Raw genomic sequence first — 16,478 nt, 5'->3', positions numbered from 1 at the left:
GAAGTGAAAATAGTATGCAAAACCTCACTTCACTAATAACTTCTTATTTGTAAGCTGAAAGAATATGAAAACCATGTTTCAAAAAAGGAGATATTATTTCCTAAAGAAAGAATTGCCAGTAATATTTTCCTTTATTTGGATTTTTGTCACTTTTTAAAGGAACAAGTTGCTTTTAAAAATAATTATAAAATAGCATTTATAATAACTAGCTAAGGAACTCTTTTGAAGTATTCGAAGAAGGGTCAAAATTAAAATTCAATGTAGGATAAATTTAAAATTGATGAAAAACAATAGAACTTATTCCAAAACAAATGTTTTGAATTTTATAAATACGAAGGTTGAGTATCATTAGGCAGACTGAAAATCAGACAGTGTGGTTTTCAAGGAAGTAAGTGCAAGTGCCACTGGGAATTCTCTTTTGAGAGAAATTAACCATAGCCTTCTTTAACTTAAAATTCTTAGCATGTAATGCAATAACTGTTCTAATAAACTGCATAACAGAGTAGATAGAGAAGAAGAGTTTAGTATTGTCATGGTGAGTGTAGGGGCCTGTTACTTCCTGTCACAGCCTCAGGTGTCAGAAGAACTTTCACCTCCCATGTCTGACCCTCTGTCTACACTTTCCACTAATTCTCGTCAATAGAGAAATAGCAAATCTGATTATCCAGAGCTGAACATTCATTGGCCCACATTTCCCCTTGAAATTAAAGATGCACATTTGTGAATAAGCTAGTTTCTTACTTCCCACAATGAAAAAGAATGTCCTTTTTACCAGGGCAGGAGCCCCACACTCACATCCTGTTTCATCCCCTGCCCTGCCCTTCAGGTGCACACCTTGCTCTCCTGGAGCCCACGTGGAAGGACGCCTGGTTCTCTCTCCAGAAGCCAGACCTGGTCATGGCCCACACTTTTCTGTGTCAGCTGCTTGCTCATGGAGAATGAGGAAATGGAATGAGGTCTTCCATTTGGACAAGAAGAAGCATATGGGACTCTGACGCTCCACTGAGTTTCAGTTCTCAGGCATGAGTCCAGAGGAGCCCTGTACTGCTGAAGGGAACCAGCTCTTAATGATCATGGTGTAACCTTCATTTGCCTACAGTACTGGCACATAAAGCTCCATTGATAGGAACCTTCATTGACGAACATGAGTGGGTACATGAATATAGGAGCCAAACTGCACCCAAGCCTACAGCACATGTCACATCACCTTGCATACAATGAGTGATCACTAAGTGAAACCCATCTTCATTTCTTATCTGGGTTTTACTCTCCCCACAAGGTATGACTGACCTGGAAATGCTAGTCATTGTGTGGCAGCATTCCAAACTGTGTGGTCTACATGGCTCTGCAACCTACCAGAGAGACCCCAGATCATTTTCCAGGAAAGGTCCCCAGTTTCTAGGCTCCTTTCCAAGGAGCAAAGGCAAAGTAGATTAGTAAACATAGTAGCATGTTTAAATTTTTACTTATACTCATTTGACTAATCAGTTCCTTCTTCATCATTGTAAAGGTCTATGCCTTAACTTAAATCATCTATGTGTCTTGCATTTATTGTTGCATATAGACTTGATTAATATTCAGAAGAGTGGAGTGGATAATTCTTGGCTGGAGAGACTGTCCAAAGCTGTGAGTTTTCTGTGTGTCATCTCTTTCCTTTCTCTACAATCTTAACTTGTCTCTTAAAAATGTGTAGGAGGAGTACATCATACTGTGTGTTTCCATGAATCGATTTCTTTAATAACAGTTTAATAGTGACATTCCTGTTTTTGCCACTAGTTTAAGTTCTTTCATTTTCAGCATTGTTTCTGATTCTTTCCTAGGACTATTGTTATTTGTTAATTCATTTTATACATATTTCACTATATATGTGCTATTTCTGTTTTCTGTTACATACTATTGCAAAAAAAAAATCCTGCTATTTGTTCATGTCTCTTGGTCACATGAGCAAGAGAATTTTCCCTTTACTCATGACATGAAACGGGTGAATAAAAGTAAGGGGGTTGGGAAATGACATACCAAATCTGTGAGATACCATGTCCAGTATTTTCGAGAATGGCTCATCCATTTCATTCCTGGCATGGCTTTTAAGAGTTCATCTTGCTGCCTGCTATGTTTCCATTTTCTAGTACACAATTTCTCTTACAGTTCTGTTTTTCTGCTTTGAACCAATCCGTTGATTGTGGGTTAATAAATTTGCACATGAAATTTTTGTTTTAAACAATCAAAAATGTGCAGGAAAATAGCAAGTAGTATAGCTGAAAGAATTTTCTAATTTTCCTGAACGATTTATGTATAGGCTTCTGGCCTGATACCCTAGTACCCCACTTACTACAGCATGTATTCCCTAAAAAACAGGACTTTCTACTACAAATCCAAAATTCAATAGTCAAAATCAGTAAATTCATATAGTTACTTGTTGCCATGGAATCTTCAGGCCTTAGCCAGGTCTCACTAGTGGTCTTAGTAGAAAAGAATCCAGGTGAGAGCCTCTCCTGCGGAGTTTGTCCAGACCTTTCATCAGAGCTGCCAGAATCACAGCCTACCTATGGATTTTGGACTCTTCCATTCCCATGGTGGCATGAGACACCTTCATAAATCTCATATTTACATATCTCTCCAGTTGGTTCCATTTCCCTAGAGAACCCTGATTAATAAAGCTTAGTATTGGGAGTGGTTCTTGAGAAACAAAATCTTAGAAATGTGTTTTTACGATTGTTTTTCCTAGTGTGATTAGATTTAAAGGCACTAAAGACTCTGTTTCCAATAATCAAGATGGTGCAGACACTCTATGGCATGCGTTGACAATAAAGATATGCAAAATATCACCAGTAAATTCTGATAATTGTATGCTTATACAAGGCAAGGCACTGGTGAGTGTGCTTGTGACAGTTTTTCAGAGTTCCATGGAGTTGAGAGGAATAATGATGTTTGTTGGTTGTTGTTAGACAAGCTGGACACAGTGATGAGGGAAAGGGATATGCTAAAGTCTTCAAATTTCCAACTTAAGCACCATAGGAAAGATGTAAAAGTTTCCATGTGTTCCCTGAGAGAAAATCTTAATTCCTGTGGTCAGAGACGAGATCTCTGAGAATCAGACACAGAGCCTCATGTGCGAGCAGCACATTTACAATGTAAAGTAAAATATTAATTTTGCAGTGTGTCTGCTTTTAAAGTAAAAACTTTTACTGGAAAAGAATGGGAACCTGAAACTTGGGATGTGAACATATGGCTTGAGAATGATGGTGATAGGGACATGGAACCCCTGGGATGTGCTGAGACTTTTCTAGATAAACTTGAAATGGTCTGTTCTGTGAAAACAGCCGCCCCACCTCCAGTTGTCCTGAGAAAACAGCCTCCAAATCTTCACCGTGCCCTGAGGAAAGAGCTGCCCAGCCTCCAGTCTGCCCAGAGGAGTTGATCATCCACCCTCCACCTAAAGAGATGAACCCTTCAGTGCTGACCTGCTAGGGTTAGCCTGCTAACCCTGTAACCACCTCCCCTGGGGAAACAGACCTGTGTCTGAAGTGATTAATCCTCTTTCACCACATGAAACCTACAGGGCCCAGCCTCTCCAGAACATCAGCTAGTTGAATCCACCTAACCCGTATTATTGACATCCCCTTCCAAAATGAAAAAGTTAGAATCAAAGGTTATGGTAAAATTATACAGAGAAGGTAGGGCTTAAAAAATTGGGATGAGTGCTGAATCATATTTCTTTTAGTCTCCTGTATCTTATAGCAGCTAGGAGTAAACACCTAAAATTGTGGAAATTGTAACCCATACCAAACTCTGAAATCTGTTCTACAACTAATGGTTGTGCTGTGCTGTGAAATTTTTTCCTTTTTTGTACATATATTATTTTTCATTAAAAAGAAAAAAGTTATTTGTGATGATAGGACAGTACTCATGCCTTCTAGCTTCTTATATTCTGGAACAGCTAGAAGGCAAATCTGAGAGGATGATATGGTAGCCCATGACAAGCTCTGGGATCTATCCTGTAAACCACTTGTTGAAGAATGCTTTGAAGCTATTGCTTTTTTCTTTCTTTGCTTTATATATATGTTATACTATACAATAAAAAGTCATACACAAAAAAAGATGATCTGAAATTGGGAGGACCTGGGCGTTCAGATGTGCAAATTATTTTGACTTACAAATCCTTCTGATTGATTTATATTTGTACATTGTCTGAAGGGAACACATTTTCAGCTAAAAAAAACAAAACCTAGTGAATGTTATCATCTTTTAGTCTCCCATTTAGACTACTTCCATAGAGTCTCCAAGTTAAGGGTTTGCACCACACCTCTAAAGTCAAATCATCTTAAATTTTGTATATTGAGCATAACTCCATGTGGTTTAGTTCCATGTTTCAAATATTTGAAACCATTCTTATTCACAAAAAATTGCAAATATATTTTTTCAGAGCAAAGAGATTTACCAAACCTAGCATCCTTTTCCCATCATGCTTTCCCTCTTTGTTCAACACCTTTTCTCCCCCATCCATACTCCACACACTTAGACAACTTGGAACAACTTGTTGACATTAAAAAAAGTTCTGATAGAGTCTAGGGGAAAGAGAGCACCAGTGAGCACTTCCCTGACCTTTCCAAACACAGACAAGCTCCCCTGGATCTCTGGAGTGGAACCAGGGGAAAAGACCAAGAATCAGAGTACCAGAAAGGTTTTTTCCTTAAGCTGAAAATGTGTTACCTTCACACAATTTAAAAATAGAAGACAATCAAAAGGATTTATAATGCAAAACAATTTGCACATCTAAACACCCAGGACTTCCCATTCAAATAATCATTTTAACTACTTTATAAGGAACATTTGAGGTTTCTTCACACCGAGCACATTAAATTCGTGTTAAAAATGCTTATTTCCATTAGAATTTATCCATCATGAATGGTCACATTTGTGTCCTTAGGGCAGGTTTAAAAGCAACAACTTAGCTTTCATGATTTTTAAATTCCTTTCATTGTGAAATCACATTCACATTTCTTCTATTCTCTGCTTGTTTATTGACCTGCTGGAGCTCCGTCCCCAACTGCAGTTAGCAGTACTTTGCTTATGATTACTCAAGCTGTCTGTGGAGAACCATGTCCTGTTACCCTCTCTTGTCAATAGCTGTGACACTAGAAGGCAACCTCACCAAGCTGCAGGTTGGTCTGTCCCAGTCCCTCTACCCTTTGCAACTTGATCTGGCTTTCTTCAAATATCCTCCTCCTCAGCAACAGCCAACTGAACCAGCTGCATCTAAGATTGTGAACAATGGAACAACCAGTCCCAGCTTGTAAGGAAGTAGTTCCGACTGACACTGATTATTTGTGGATCGAAGGGATTCCTTTCCCCACTGCCGTTTGTCAAAACCTGACATCTTTGCGGGAGGAATTTGTGGTGAAGGATGAAGATGTCATTATACTTTCTTACCCAAAGTCAGGTAAGGAGGCAGGATCAGAGAGGGAGGAAGGCTGTGGGGTGATGTCAGCAATTGAATGCCTTCTCCCTGCTTCAAAGTAGGCTATGCTGGTGGCAGGAGTTGTCCCAGGGAGGCGCTAAGACAGGCAATTATAACTCAAAGGGAGCTGACGGATAACAGGGACCTGGACGAGAGAATCCTAAAGCAGATGCTGGTGATCTTGTGGTCATAAGGAGGGGGGACACTGATGAAGTATTTCTGGAAAACAATGAAGGATCTACCTTGTGATATCAAAAATGAATGTGAGATTGTAGGATGAAGAGGGAACAGAAAAGGTGCAGGGTGCAGGGGAGGGAGGAAGGGTGGTGGGTGAAGTCCAGAGAAAAAAACACATACTGCAGAAACTGTAAGATAGGGCTGCCTGTGGTGAGAGGGAAGGAGTGGGAGAGCAGCATGAGGGGAGGCTGGAGGCAGTTTTAGAGTGACTGTGGAACCTGTAATCACCTCAGTGATCAGGATATTCACAAAAGGCCCCTGGTGCCAAACTTAAATTCTTACACATTCGTTTGCTTTAAATTACAGCTCAGGCAAGCAAATTTTACCCATTTCTGGTTAACCTGCTTTGCATATGCCACAGAACTAAATAAAATATATGTCTACCATGGATAAAATAAAAACCCCAAACTTATAAGGCCCCAAACTCCCCTGGCCCTTCTGAGCTCTCTGTCCAGATGCTCCCTACTCTACTGAGTCTAGACATATAAGCAGCACCGTTTCTTTCTCCTCTCCCCCTAGGAGTTTGGCAGTTTCCCCCTTATCTTGCCTCCTCTCTGGTGGTTCCTTTGTGCCACTGGCCTCTGGAATGTTTCTTGTTGTAAGAGTTTGCCCCTCTCACACACACCTGTCAATATACACTTTTTGTGTTATGACCATCTAGTGGACAAATCTTTCTCTTGGTCACCTCTGAAATCCTCACATTCACTCTCATTATATTTATAAATATGGAAAAAAGTAAACTGGCTAGGGGTGAAACATGGTATATTTGATAAGAAGGGAGCAGAAGAGATAGAGCTGTAGGAGCAAGAACAGCTCCTGAGTGAGGTGTCGGCAAAGATGAGCAAGTGTCTCAAGTATGGAGCACGGATCAAATGCTGCTCAGGAAAGAAGATGCAGAATGTAAACATTAATTGAATTTATGAATGTGGCCATTGCTGGTGAAATTAGAAAGTGTTTTAAGATATGGTGTTTTATGTAGGGACAAAAAGTTAAATTGACATAGGTGGCACTGTTTTCCTTTATCTAGGAACAAATTGGCTGGTGGAGATCCTCAGTCTGATTCACACCAAAGGAGACCCAAGCTGGGTCCAGTCTGTTCCAATCTATCATCGTTCACCATGGTTAGAGTCTGAGATTTGGGTAGAGGAAATAAAGAAACATCCACCAGAAAAATGTCCACGCTACTATAGCTCCCACCTCCCCATTCATCTCTTCCCCAAGTCATTCTTCAATTCCAAAGCCAAGGTGAGTGGGCAATGGCTATGACACTATTAACTTTTCTGGCTGTCCTGTATGCCTGTGCCTTAGGGACAGAATTACTATGGGGTTCGTTAAAGTGAGCATATTAGACAATCTTGTTCCAAGCTCCACTATAAGATTCTAAGTAATCTCCTTAGTGTGACTCCAGGAAATACTGTCTTCATTAGTTACGTAAACCTCTGTCTCACCCCATCCTAATGTATCCAACAGTGAGTTGGTCATGGAGGTGTCATTTGGTTGGGGTGTTTGTTTACATTTTAACATTATAATGAATAAATTTGGGTTAATGTCTACAATAAATATCATTGGGTTTTCTTTTTGCATTTTTACTTTATGTTTTCATTTCTCTTTTGCGTCCTTCTCTTCTTCATTCTATGATCCCATTTTATGTTTTTTATTAGCTGCAGAACTATCTTCTATTGTTTATCATGAATAGTTAATCAACAATACGACTCTTTAACTTAGCGGAGCCCATTTGGAATTAGTATCATACCTCTTGATACTTTCCACTTCATAATCCAGACCACAGAATGCCCCTTACCTTTTCCCACTTTACACTTATGACTTCCCAAATCTTGAACCCTTAGCAAATGTGTAATCCCACTTACCCATCATCTGTCTGTATGCAGTTTTCCTCTAATTTTTTAGTTCTATACTTATTATAGACCTGCTGTATAGTGATCTACTTTAAATAGTTGTTTGTCTTTTAAGTGAATTACAAGAGGAAAGAAAAGATTTACTTTTGTATTTACTCACTTACTGTTTCTCAGGCTCTTTATTCTTTCCTGTAGAACCATAATCATTTGCTCTGGACTCAGGGATTTGTTTTAGCTTTGTTTCATTATGGGATATGGGTCCTGGAAAGAAATTCTAAGCCTTCATATTTGTAAAATGGATCTTTATTTCACTCTCATTTTTGAAGGGCAATTTTACTGGATAAAGAATTATGAGTAATTGGTTGTGTGCGTGTGTGCCCATGTTTTCTATGAGCACTTTAAATGCAGCTTTCAAGTTCCTTCCAGCCTATATTTTCTCTGACGAGAAGTTAGAGGATATCCTTACCTTTTTTCCCCACTAAGTGCAATGTTTGTATTGTTTTCTGGCTACTTCAGTTCCCTGACTGTCTGCAATGCTGTGTTATTCTCTAGCGGGTCACTTGTTAAGAGTTACTGCCATCTGGAAAGTCTCCAGTGACCTTGCTCTATGCACAGAGTCCACCTGCTACCCTCAGTTTACAGAGAATGCTGACACAGACTTCTGAGGCTCCATCTCTCTACACCTGCCTCCTTTCTGATGTCCCTTTCTGTCCATTTTTCAGTCACTCCAGCTGCCCCAATCTGACCTCTTCCTTCTCAGCACAGCTGAAATTATCCCCTGGTTGTGAATGAGGGACCAAGGTCTCAACTTGTTAGGTTCCTTTCTCCTGTGAACTGGAGTCCTGCTCAGTCTCTTGTCAATTGCCTGAAAACTGTTGTCTAAACTATTTCATTTACTTTTATAGTTTTCTATCATACCAGCTACTCTCTCACACCAGAATAAGAAATCCTATGTCATTACTATTCTTGACAGGATTAAATAGAGAGAATTGAGATAGAGTAGTGAGGGGTACTGGTTATTTGCAGAGATCTCAGGGACCTGGATACTATGGCAAGACAATAAATTGATGAAGAAGGAATATTTAGGAACCAATACACATTGAGGGTCTTTTAATGCCAGAAGCTTAAAGGCAAATGACTCTCCATAATGTTCTCAAAATATGTGCAAAATCTCTCCTCCCCTCCATCATTGCCAAAGCTCACTAGACCTTGAGCCTCCCCTGCTCTGATTTTCATCATGAACTCTGATATTTAACTTTTCTCTAGTGTTCAAGGTCAAAAGCCTAGTAAAGGACAGGACTTCTCCATGTCAATGTGCTTCTCTCCTGAAAACGTGAAAGAAACAAAATTCAGCAGAGCACGAGCCTAAGAGAGCCCCGTACGGACCCTCTGCCCTGCATCCCCTTTGTGCCCTTTCAACAAACATTGACTCTGGGCTCTGTGCTGTCTCATCACAATGCCCTTCACCAGCATCTAATGATCACACCTACATTTAATGCTCACAGTAGCAAAGTCACATTTACATGATTGTAGAAAGGCTGAAGTGACTTTAACAGTAAATAGGTGTGCTAATGAAAATAGTTAATGTGTATACATTATATATATTAATATAAATGTTACCTGTATTATATAAATATTGGCTTTATGTACAGTAAATATATGTACTTGCAGGACATATACCTTGTATGTTGATATATCTATAATGATGTCTTACAAAATGCTTACATGAACTACATGTGTAATTATATATTCTTTGTAAAAATATTACAAAGACATTTACATGATTATTACATATATATAAATATATGTGTTACAATAAATGGCATAGGATACATATATTTTATTCACATGGACAACTCACATCGCTGAAGAGAAGACACTGGGCAGGTCTGAGTGTTGATCAGAATTACAGATGACTTTATACAAACTTGATCCAACAGATCTAGATGATTTTCATGTTTCATGTTACAAAACTACTTCTTTATTTTGTTTTCAGAATCCCTGGAGCTTATTTTTTTTCTGAGTTCTCCCAATACAGCGGCATAAGGCTATTCTTCCCACTGTTTGAATTTTATAACAAATAGAACATTTATATACTGTTGACCATTAGCATCTGTGTCTGATTGGTGACTGGGAAATGCTGATTTAGTAAAAACTTGTGGGCAAGAAGCTGAGACCCGGTGCATGAAATGTCTTGAATAGGATTGAATAGGGAGTTAGGGACAACCTTCAGCACAACTCAGATTTCTTAATTCACAACCCAAGGGCTGCTTAAACGCTGGCACCAAAACATCATAACATAATTTTCTCTTCAAAATATCAAGCATTCATCCCTTGACTTCTTTTGAAATATCCTTGAGAGAAGAAACAATCCATGTCTTGTTCACTGTTCTATCTACAGTATCTAAATAAATTTCTGGCACATAGTGGATTATCAGCAAACATTGTTAAATGAATGGATGTAAGACAACTGAATTATAGCCAAATGTTTTGCTGGAAAATGGCTGTTTCCCCATTCTCCAAGATCTATGAACAGAGGAATTGGATTCATTTATTTCTCAACTTTATTTTTTCTTTTTCTACTTTAGATTATTTATTTAATCAGAAATCCCAGAGATGTTATTACTTCTGGTTATCATTTCTGGAAAGCAATGAAGATTGTAAAAAATCCAGAGTCATTTGAACAATACTTTCATTGGTTCCTTCAGGGAAATGGTGAGTCTAATTCAAAATACGGATTCTTTATGGTTGCTGGAATGCCTGCACCTCAAATCGAGGTTAACACTGTCTCATAGTTTAAATAGCCACATTGTCTCTCTTTTAGTTTGCTAAAGCTACTCAAAGCAGATACCATGAAATAGGTTGGATTTTAATAATGAGAATGTATTACATTACAAGCTTCCAGTTTTGAAAATGTTAAATGTGTCCAACTTAAGAAATCATCAAACCAATGCTTTCTTTCTGAAGACTGGCTCCTGGCATTCCTGGGCTCCTCTGTCACAGGGCAAGGCACATGACGGCATCTGCTGGTACCTCCCTTGTCTTCCAGATCTTATTACTTTCCGTGTCTTATTTCCCTGGCTTTCTCTCTCTTTCTGTTATAAAGGAAACCAATAACAGAATTTGACCCACCACGAATGAGGTGGATCACAACTTAACTAAAGTTCCTCCTCACCAAAAGTTCCTACTTACAATGGATCCAAACCCAAAGGAAAGTATTAATTGTTGTTTTTAAATTTTTATTGTATAATAAAGCATACATACAAAGCAAAGAAAGAAGACAGCAACTGTTTTCAAAGCACTCAACAAGTAGTTACAGGACAGATCCCAAAGTTTCTCATAGGCCACCATACCATCATCTCAGATTTTTTCCTTCTAGTTCCTTCAGAACATTGGAGATTAGAATGAATATGTATATATATTATTATTATCACTGTTTTCTTTTTTCTGAAAAATAGCATATACACTAGAAACAATAAATTTTTAATTTCAAAAAAGCACAACACAGCTTTTAGCTGTAGAAAAGATCCCAGTTTGGTATGGGTTACAATTCTACAATTTTAAGTTTTTACTCCTAGCTGTTCTAAGATACTGGAGACTAAAGAAATAGCAATACAATGATTCAACAAATCATACTTGTTTGTTAAGCCCTACCTTCTCTGTATAACTCCACCATCATTTTTTTTTATCATTCTATCTCACCCTGTAGGAGTATTTGGGTTATGGCCATTCTAAATTGTTCATGTTGGAAAGGGCTGTCAGTAATATGGGGTAGGAGATGCAACTAGCTGATGTTCTGGACATGCTGGGCCCTGTAGGTTTCAGGACGTTTCTGCTCCATGGACCCATCTGGAGGTTATAGGTTTCTGGAAAGCTACCTTAGTGCGTGGAACCTTTGTAGACTCTCATATATTGCCATAGGTGTTCTTTAGGATTGGCTGAAGTGGGTTTGGTTGGGATTTGGCAATGTCTACCTGAAGCTTGCATAGGAGTGACCTTCAGAGTGGCCTCTCAACTCCCATCCACTGATAGTTTGTTAGTTACACTAATGAATTACTCTAGCAAAAAGGAAATTAGGAAAATGCCATGGTTTATCAGTGAATCCAATAAAGGAATTTGCCCAGATGTCACTAAGGAAAAGATGGAATGCTGAAGTCCACCAGAACACCTTGCACCTCTGCTTTTTTCTGCTTGAAATTTTCCTTGTCTTCTCCTTTTGCTTCTCAGCATATGTTTTTATTATACTGTCAATATAACTGAAAAAGAGCACAGAATACATGGATCTGGGAACCTATATTTTATTTTTGAGAGAGACAGCAATTTTTCTTGATGTCAAAATCAAAACCTCAAGAGAAGAGGCACTGGTCAGCATAGATCAGATGCCTCAGTCTGAATGCATCAACAACATTTAAGTAATAGGAAAATTTAGCACACAACCTCTTAAAGTAGGAACATTTGAATAACAAAATTGTGTGAGGAAAATTTTTCATAAAATCTGCTGTTTCAAAGACTTAGAGCGGATGAAGAACAGACAGAATATCAGTATCTGCTACAATTAATCTCATTTTCTCCTGATAAGAAAGAATATGCTTTTCCCCAGAAAGAACTATTCACAGATGAAAGAGCATAAACACTGACTCCTCAATGTATTAAGTCCATAACATACTAACTCTTTAATTTGCTATCTCAATTTCCTTTGTAGTTCCAAATTTAACTTCTCTCATATGAAATGGTCTTAAAATATTTTATTGCACAAAGCAACCAATGATTGGCCATCCATGTGTAAGTACAGAACACTATTTCACAAAAAAAATGAGAGAAAATGGAAAATAGCTCCTACTGCTTCACTCATTTACTCCTTAAAAAGTCATGACAGGGTGGTGCGATGGTGTCTTAGTGGCAGAATTATCACCTTCCATGCTGGAGAGCTGGGTTCAATTCCTGGTACCTGCCCATGCAAAAAACAAAAACAAAAACAAAAACTAATGGCACATGTGAATTGGTCAGAATTTTACAAGCAATTGAGCAGGTAAGAATGAACCAAATGCCACCTCTGCTCATTTGAAAGGATGTATGGACCCTAGAAAAGCCATGTTTTAATCAAAATCCCATTTCATAAAGGTAGAATAATCCTTATTCAATACTGCATGTTTGAAATTCTAATCAGATCACCTCCATGGAGATGTGATTTAATCAAGAGTGGTTGTTAAGCTGGATTAGGTGATGACATTTATCCACCCACTTGAGTGGGTGTTGATAAGTTTCTGGAGTCCTATAAAAGAGGAAATATTTTGGAGGATGAAGGAGATTCAGAGAAGGCAGAGAATGCTGCAGCACCATGAAGCAGAGAGCCCACAAGCCAACGACCTTCGGAGATGAAGAGGGAAAATGCCTCCCGGGGAACTTCATTGAAACTGGAAGCCAGGAGAGAAACCTAGCAGATGATGCTAGGCTCACCATGTGCCCTTCCAGCTGAGAGAGAAGCCCTGACTGTGTTCACCATGTGCCTTCTCTTGATAGAGAAACCCTGAACTTCATCGGCCTTCTTGAATCAAGGTAGCTTTCCCTGGATGGATGCCTTTGATTGGACATTTCCATAGACTTTTTTTAATTGGGACATTTTCTCAGCCTTAGAACTGTAAACTAGCAACTTACTAAATCCCCCATTTTAAAAGCCATTCTGTTTCTGGTATATTGCATTCCAGCAGCTGGCAAACTAGAACATCACCTTTTCTCTTCTTCTCTTCCAGTGGTGTATGGATCATGGTTTGATCATATTCGTGGATGGCTGACAATGAGAGGAAAAGAGAATTTCCTGATAGTCACCTATGAGGACTTGTCTCAGGTGACCATTCCTCAAAAAACTTCATTCTCTTTCTCCCCATTTTATAGTGCCTAACTTTCCTTCATTTTTAATTTTTCTAATGTCTCCTTTCAGATGAACATTAACTCAATCAGGAGATCAATAGAGTTATTGCCCACCCTTTCTTCATTGCCATAGATATGTAGGGCATGAATTCTTTTCTAATTTTTTAATTTTTTTCTTCTCCTAATTTTGTTATTTTTTTCTTCTCAAAACATTTAAGGCATGCATTGAGGAATGACTTGATGAGATATATACTTGTGAGAAGTATCAACATTTCTGTGGCCAAAGACCAGATGCAGCCTGGGAACTGGGAGCAGTGTTAGAATGGAAAAAAGATGGGGCTGGGCAAGGTCTAGATTGGTACAAGAAACATTTAGACATTCCTAGATTGAGAGAGCGCAAGAGTGATTCTGGCATGGACTGAACATATAAATATTCAAATATACTCATAGGAAGAGGTAGCTTGTATCAAACACGGTGACCTGAATGGAGATGAAAGCTTCCTTCAGTTAATGCACTTCAAAAGACTTCTGAAGACCAGGTAATTCTCCGCATGGAAACAAAATTTGGAGTTTTATAAGTTGATTAGATGAGAGGGGTACACATCATGTGGTTTGGTGTAGAGTAAAAATATTGATTTGAGTATCTTTTAACAGTGGTTATCCCCTTCCACCTTTCCATTACATCCAACTGTCTTTGGTGTTCTTTCTAATCCAACTTAGCCTTACCCCATTTTGATCCTTTTCTAGATGGACACAACCTAATCATACTCATCGTATGTCTCCTCCTTCCTTTTGGAAGAGGAGATAAATTCCTTCCCCTGTGCCTCTGTTTCTTTTTCACTTTTCTCTGCTGAATTTTATTTTCATGTCCTGATATTTGTGTTTCCTAATCTAGGACATAAGGGGCCGTATAGAGGTGATCAGCCAGTTCTTGGGCAAGAAGCTAAACCCGGAAGAACTGAACTCAGTCCTGGAGAATGCATCTTTCCAGGTCATGAAGGATAACAAAATGAGTAATTTCTCTCAACTACCAGATTACATAATAGATCACAGCAAAGGACAATTGTTAAGAAAAGGTGAGAGAATTTTCTCATTTTAGATCATGAAATAAATGTGTAGAGACTTCCCTGCCTGCTTTTATTCATGCACTAGGACATAGAACAAGGGTAGTATTTCAATACTTATATTGGCATAAGAATCATCTGAAGTCTAAAAATTTCAGGGATCATTAAGCATGTGAAAAAGGAGGCAGGACCAATGTATTGTGTGTCTCAATAGACTTGAACTTTTGGGGGAAATTGAGTGATAATGTGAATGATGTAGAATTATAGCATCTGGTTCTGAGAGTGGGATGTGTGGCACTGAGCTGCTTAAAGAGCAATGCATATTAGGAAGAAAGTGATATAGGGTGTGTAACAGTGAGTTGAGGAACTTATGGGGAGAAGGAAATGGCTTTTAGAAAATATAAGGTCAAAGAGCAGTCAAACCAGAGTACTAGGAGGATCATTATATGGAAGTTGAAATCAACAAGATTTTTATGATAAGTGTTATGGAATCCCAGTGTGACTGACGTGATGGTGGGGGGAAGCTGCACTTTGGAGATGCACTGGGTCGTGTAGCTGGTTGCTATGGGATTCAAGGGTGAGAGTGAAAAGGAAAGAAATGCATAACTTGTAAGCAGAATTGAAAAATAAGAAAAACCATTTCTCCTCATATGATGAGGTATAAATGTGGTTTGGAAGGAAAAACAACCACTTTCTTATGGTGATCAAGTGAATATTAATGAGGTGTGAATGTAAAATACTCAAACAATGCTTGGCATATAAGAATTGCATAAGCTATGTCAGGTATTTTTATGTTGTTGTTGCCTTTCATTATTATTAGATCTTCATGGTATTACTACAAGCAAGTATTAGGAAAATCCTATTTAACCATTGGCAAACTTGGGGCTCAAATATCCCAAGCAACTAGAAGTCCAGGGTTAGAAACAATTGCTGACTCCAGATCAGAAGTTTTAACCACTCTGCTATGTTGTGTACAATTTCTAGTTCAGTATTCAGGATGAAAGGGAAGCAGGGACAGACACAGAAGGTTGAATGAGGTCTTGAGACCCTATTTATGAATGTGCTATGAAACTTATGTTTTGTCTTTAACAGGAATCACTGGGGACTGGAAAAATCACTTCACAGTGGCCCAGAGTGAAACCTTTGATAAAATATACCAAGAAAAGATGGCAGGGCTTCCTCAAAAGCTATTTCCATGGGAATAATGTCTTAATATTCCTTAATCAAGCATGAATACTGACTTCCTTAACTTCTTGTTGCATGGACATCCATCCATACATGAAGCAAAACCTTTGTCACTGCATCCTCGATGATTTAATGCTATAATTCAATGACATATTTCTAAATTGGAAACAATTGAGGGACTCATCAATTTCACAGCAAACTAGCTCCAAAAACTTCTATAATAATTCAAAAATTGGAAAACATATGAAAATGTTATAAATCACACATAAATTTTACCCAGGTTATAAAATAAAAGGAAATGCTTTGAAATCTCTGTGACATATTAGTTAAGGTAAGAATGGAAACATTGTATTCACCAGTACCCTGTCTGTAATCATCACCGATGACATTTCTTCCTCCCTTTTCCCACTATTAACAATGATTCTGCAGGCAGTGGGGTGGGGGGGTGGGGAGCACAGTACAAGATAGCAGTATAGTGAGGTGTGAAATTTAGTTAATCTTTAGGAGCAAATATTATATTGTCAGTAACTGCACAAAACAACTGCGGGGGTGGGGGGCGGATCGTCAGTGACCAGACACACAGCATACACCAGCCTGGAACAAGTGGAACGGCTAAGATCTTACACACAACTGTAAGACTTCCAAGCCATGGAAGCTGGATACCCTCCCCCAGGGGCAGAGCAGGCTGGTTACCTTAGGGGAAAGGAAACAAACTCTACTAGCAGCAAGGAATTACTTAACCAATTCCAATTGTGGAATTAACAAATTCTGACTTCTGAAAAAAGACCCAGAGCTCAGGTAACCTAGAAT

The 16,478-nt window shown here is 38.6% G+C and overlaps 1 protein-coding gene across 1 annotated transcript; it reads left to right on the top strand.

The window, feature by feature from the left end:
• Positions 1-5,044: 5,044 nt before the first annotated feature.
• LOC143658570 (sulfotransferase 2A1-like) lies at positions 5,045-16,237 on the top strand. Its single transcript, XM_077130666.1, has 6 exons — positions 5,045-5,440; positions 6,723-6,940; positions 10,140-10,266; positions 13,302-13,396; positions 14,315-14,495; positions 15,576-16,237. The coding sequence occupies exons 1-6, from the start codon at positions 5,272-5,274 to the stop codon at positions 15,686-15,688; spliced, it is 903 nt and encodes a 300-aa protein (XP_076986781.1). The 5' UTR covers positions 5,045-5,271; the 3' UTR covers positions 15,689-16,237.
• Positions 16,238-16,478: the final 241 nt, after the last annotated feature.

This window comes from Tamandua tetradactyla, chromosome 16 (genome assembly GCF_023851605.1).
Source record: "Tamandua tetradactyla isolate mTamTet1 chromosome 16, mTamTet1.pri, whole genome shotgun sequence".
NCBI classification, from domain to species: domain Eukaryota; kingdom Metazoa; phylum Chordata; class Mammalia; order Pilosa; family Myrmecophagidae; genus Tamandua; species Tamandua tetradactyla.
The sequence above is the reverse complement of the archived record's forward strand: the minus strand, read 5'-3'. Positions and strand labels throughout refer to the sequence as shown.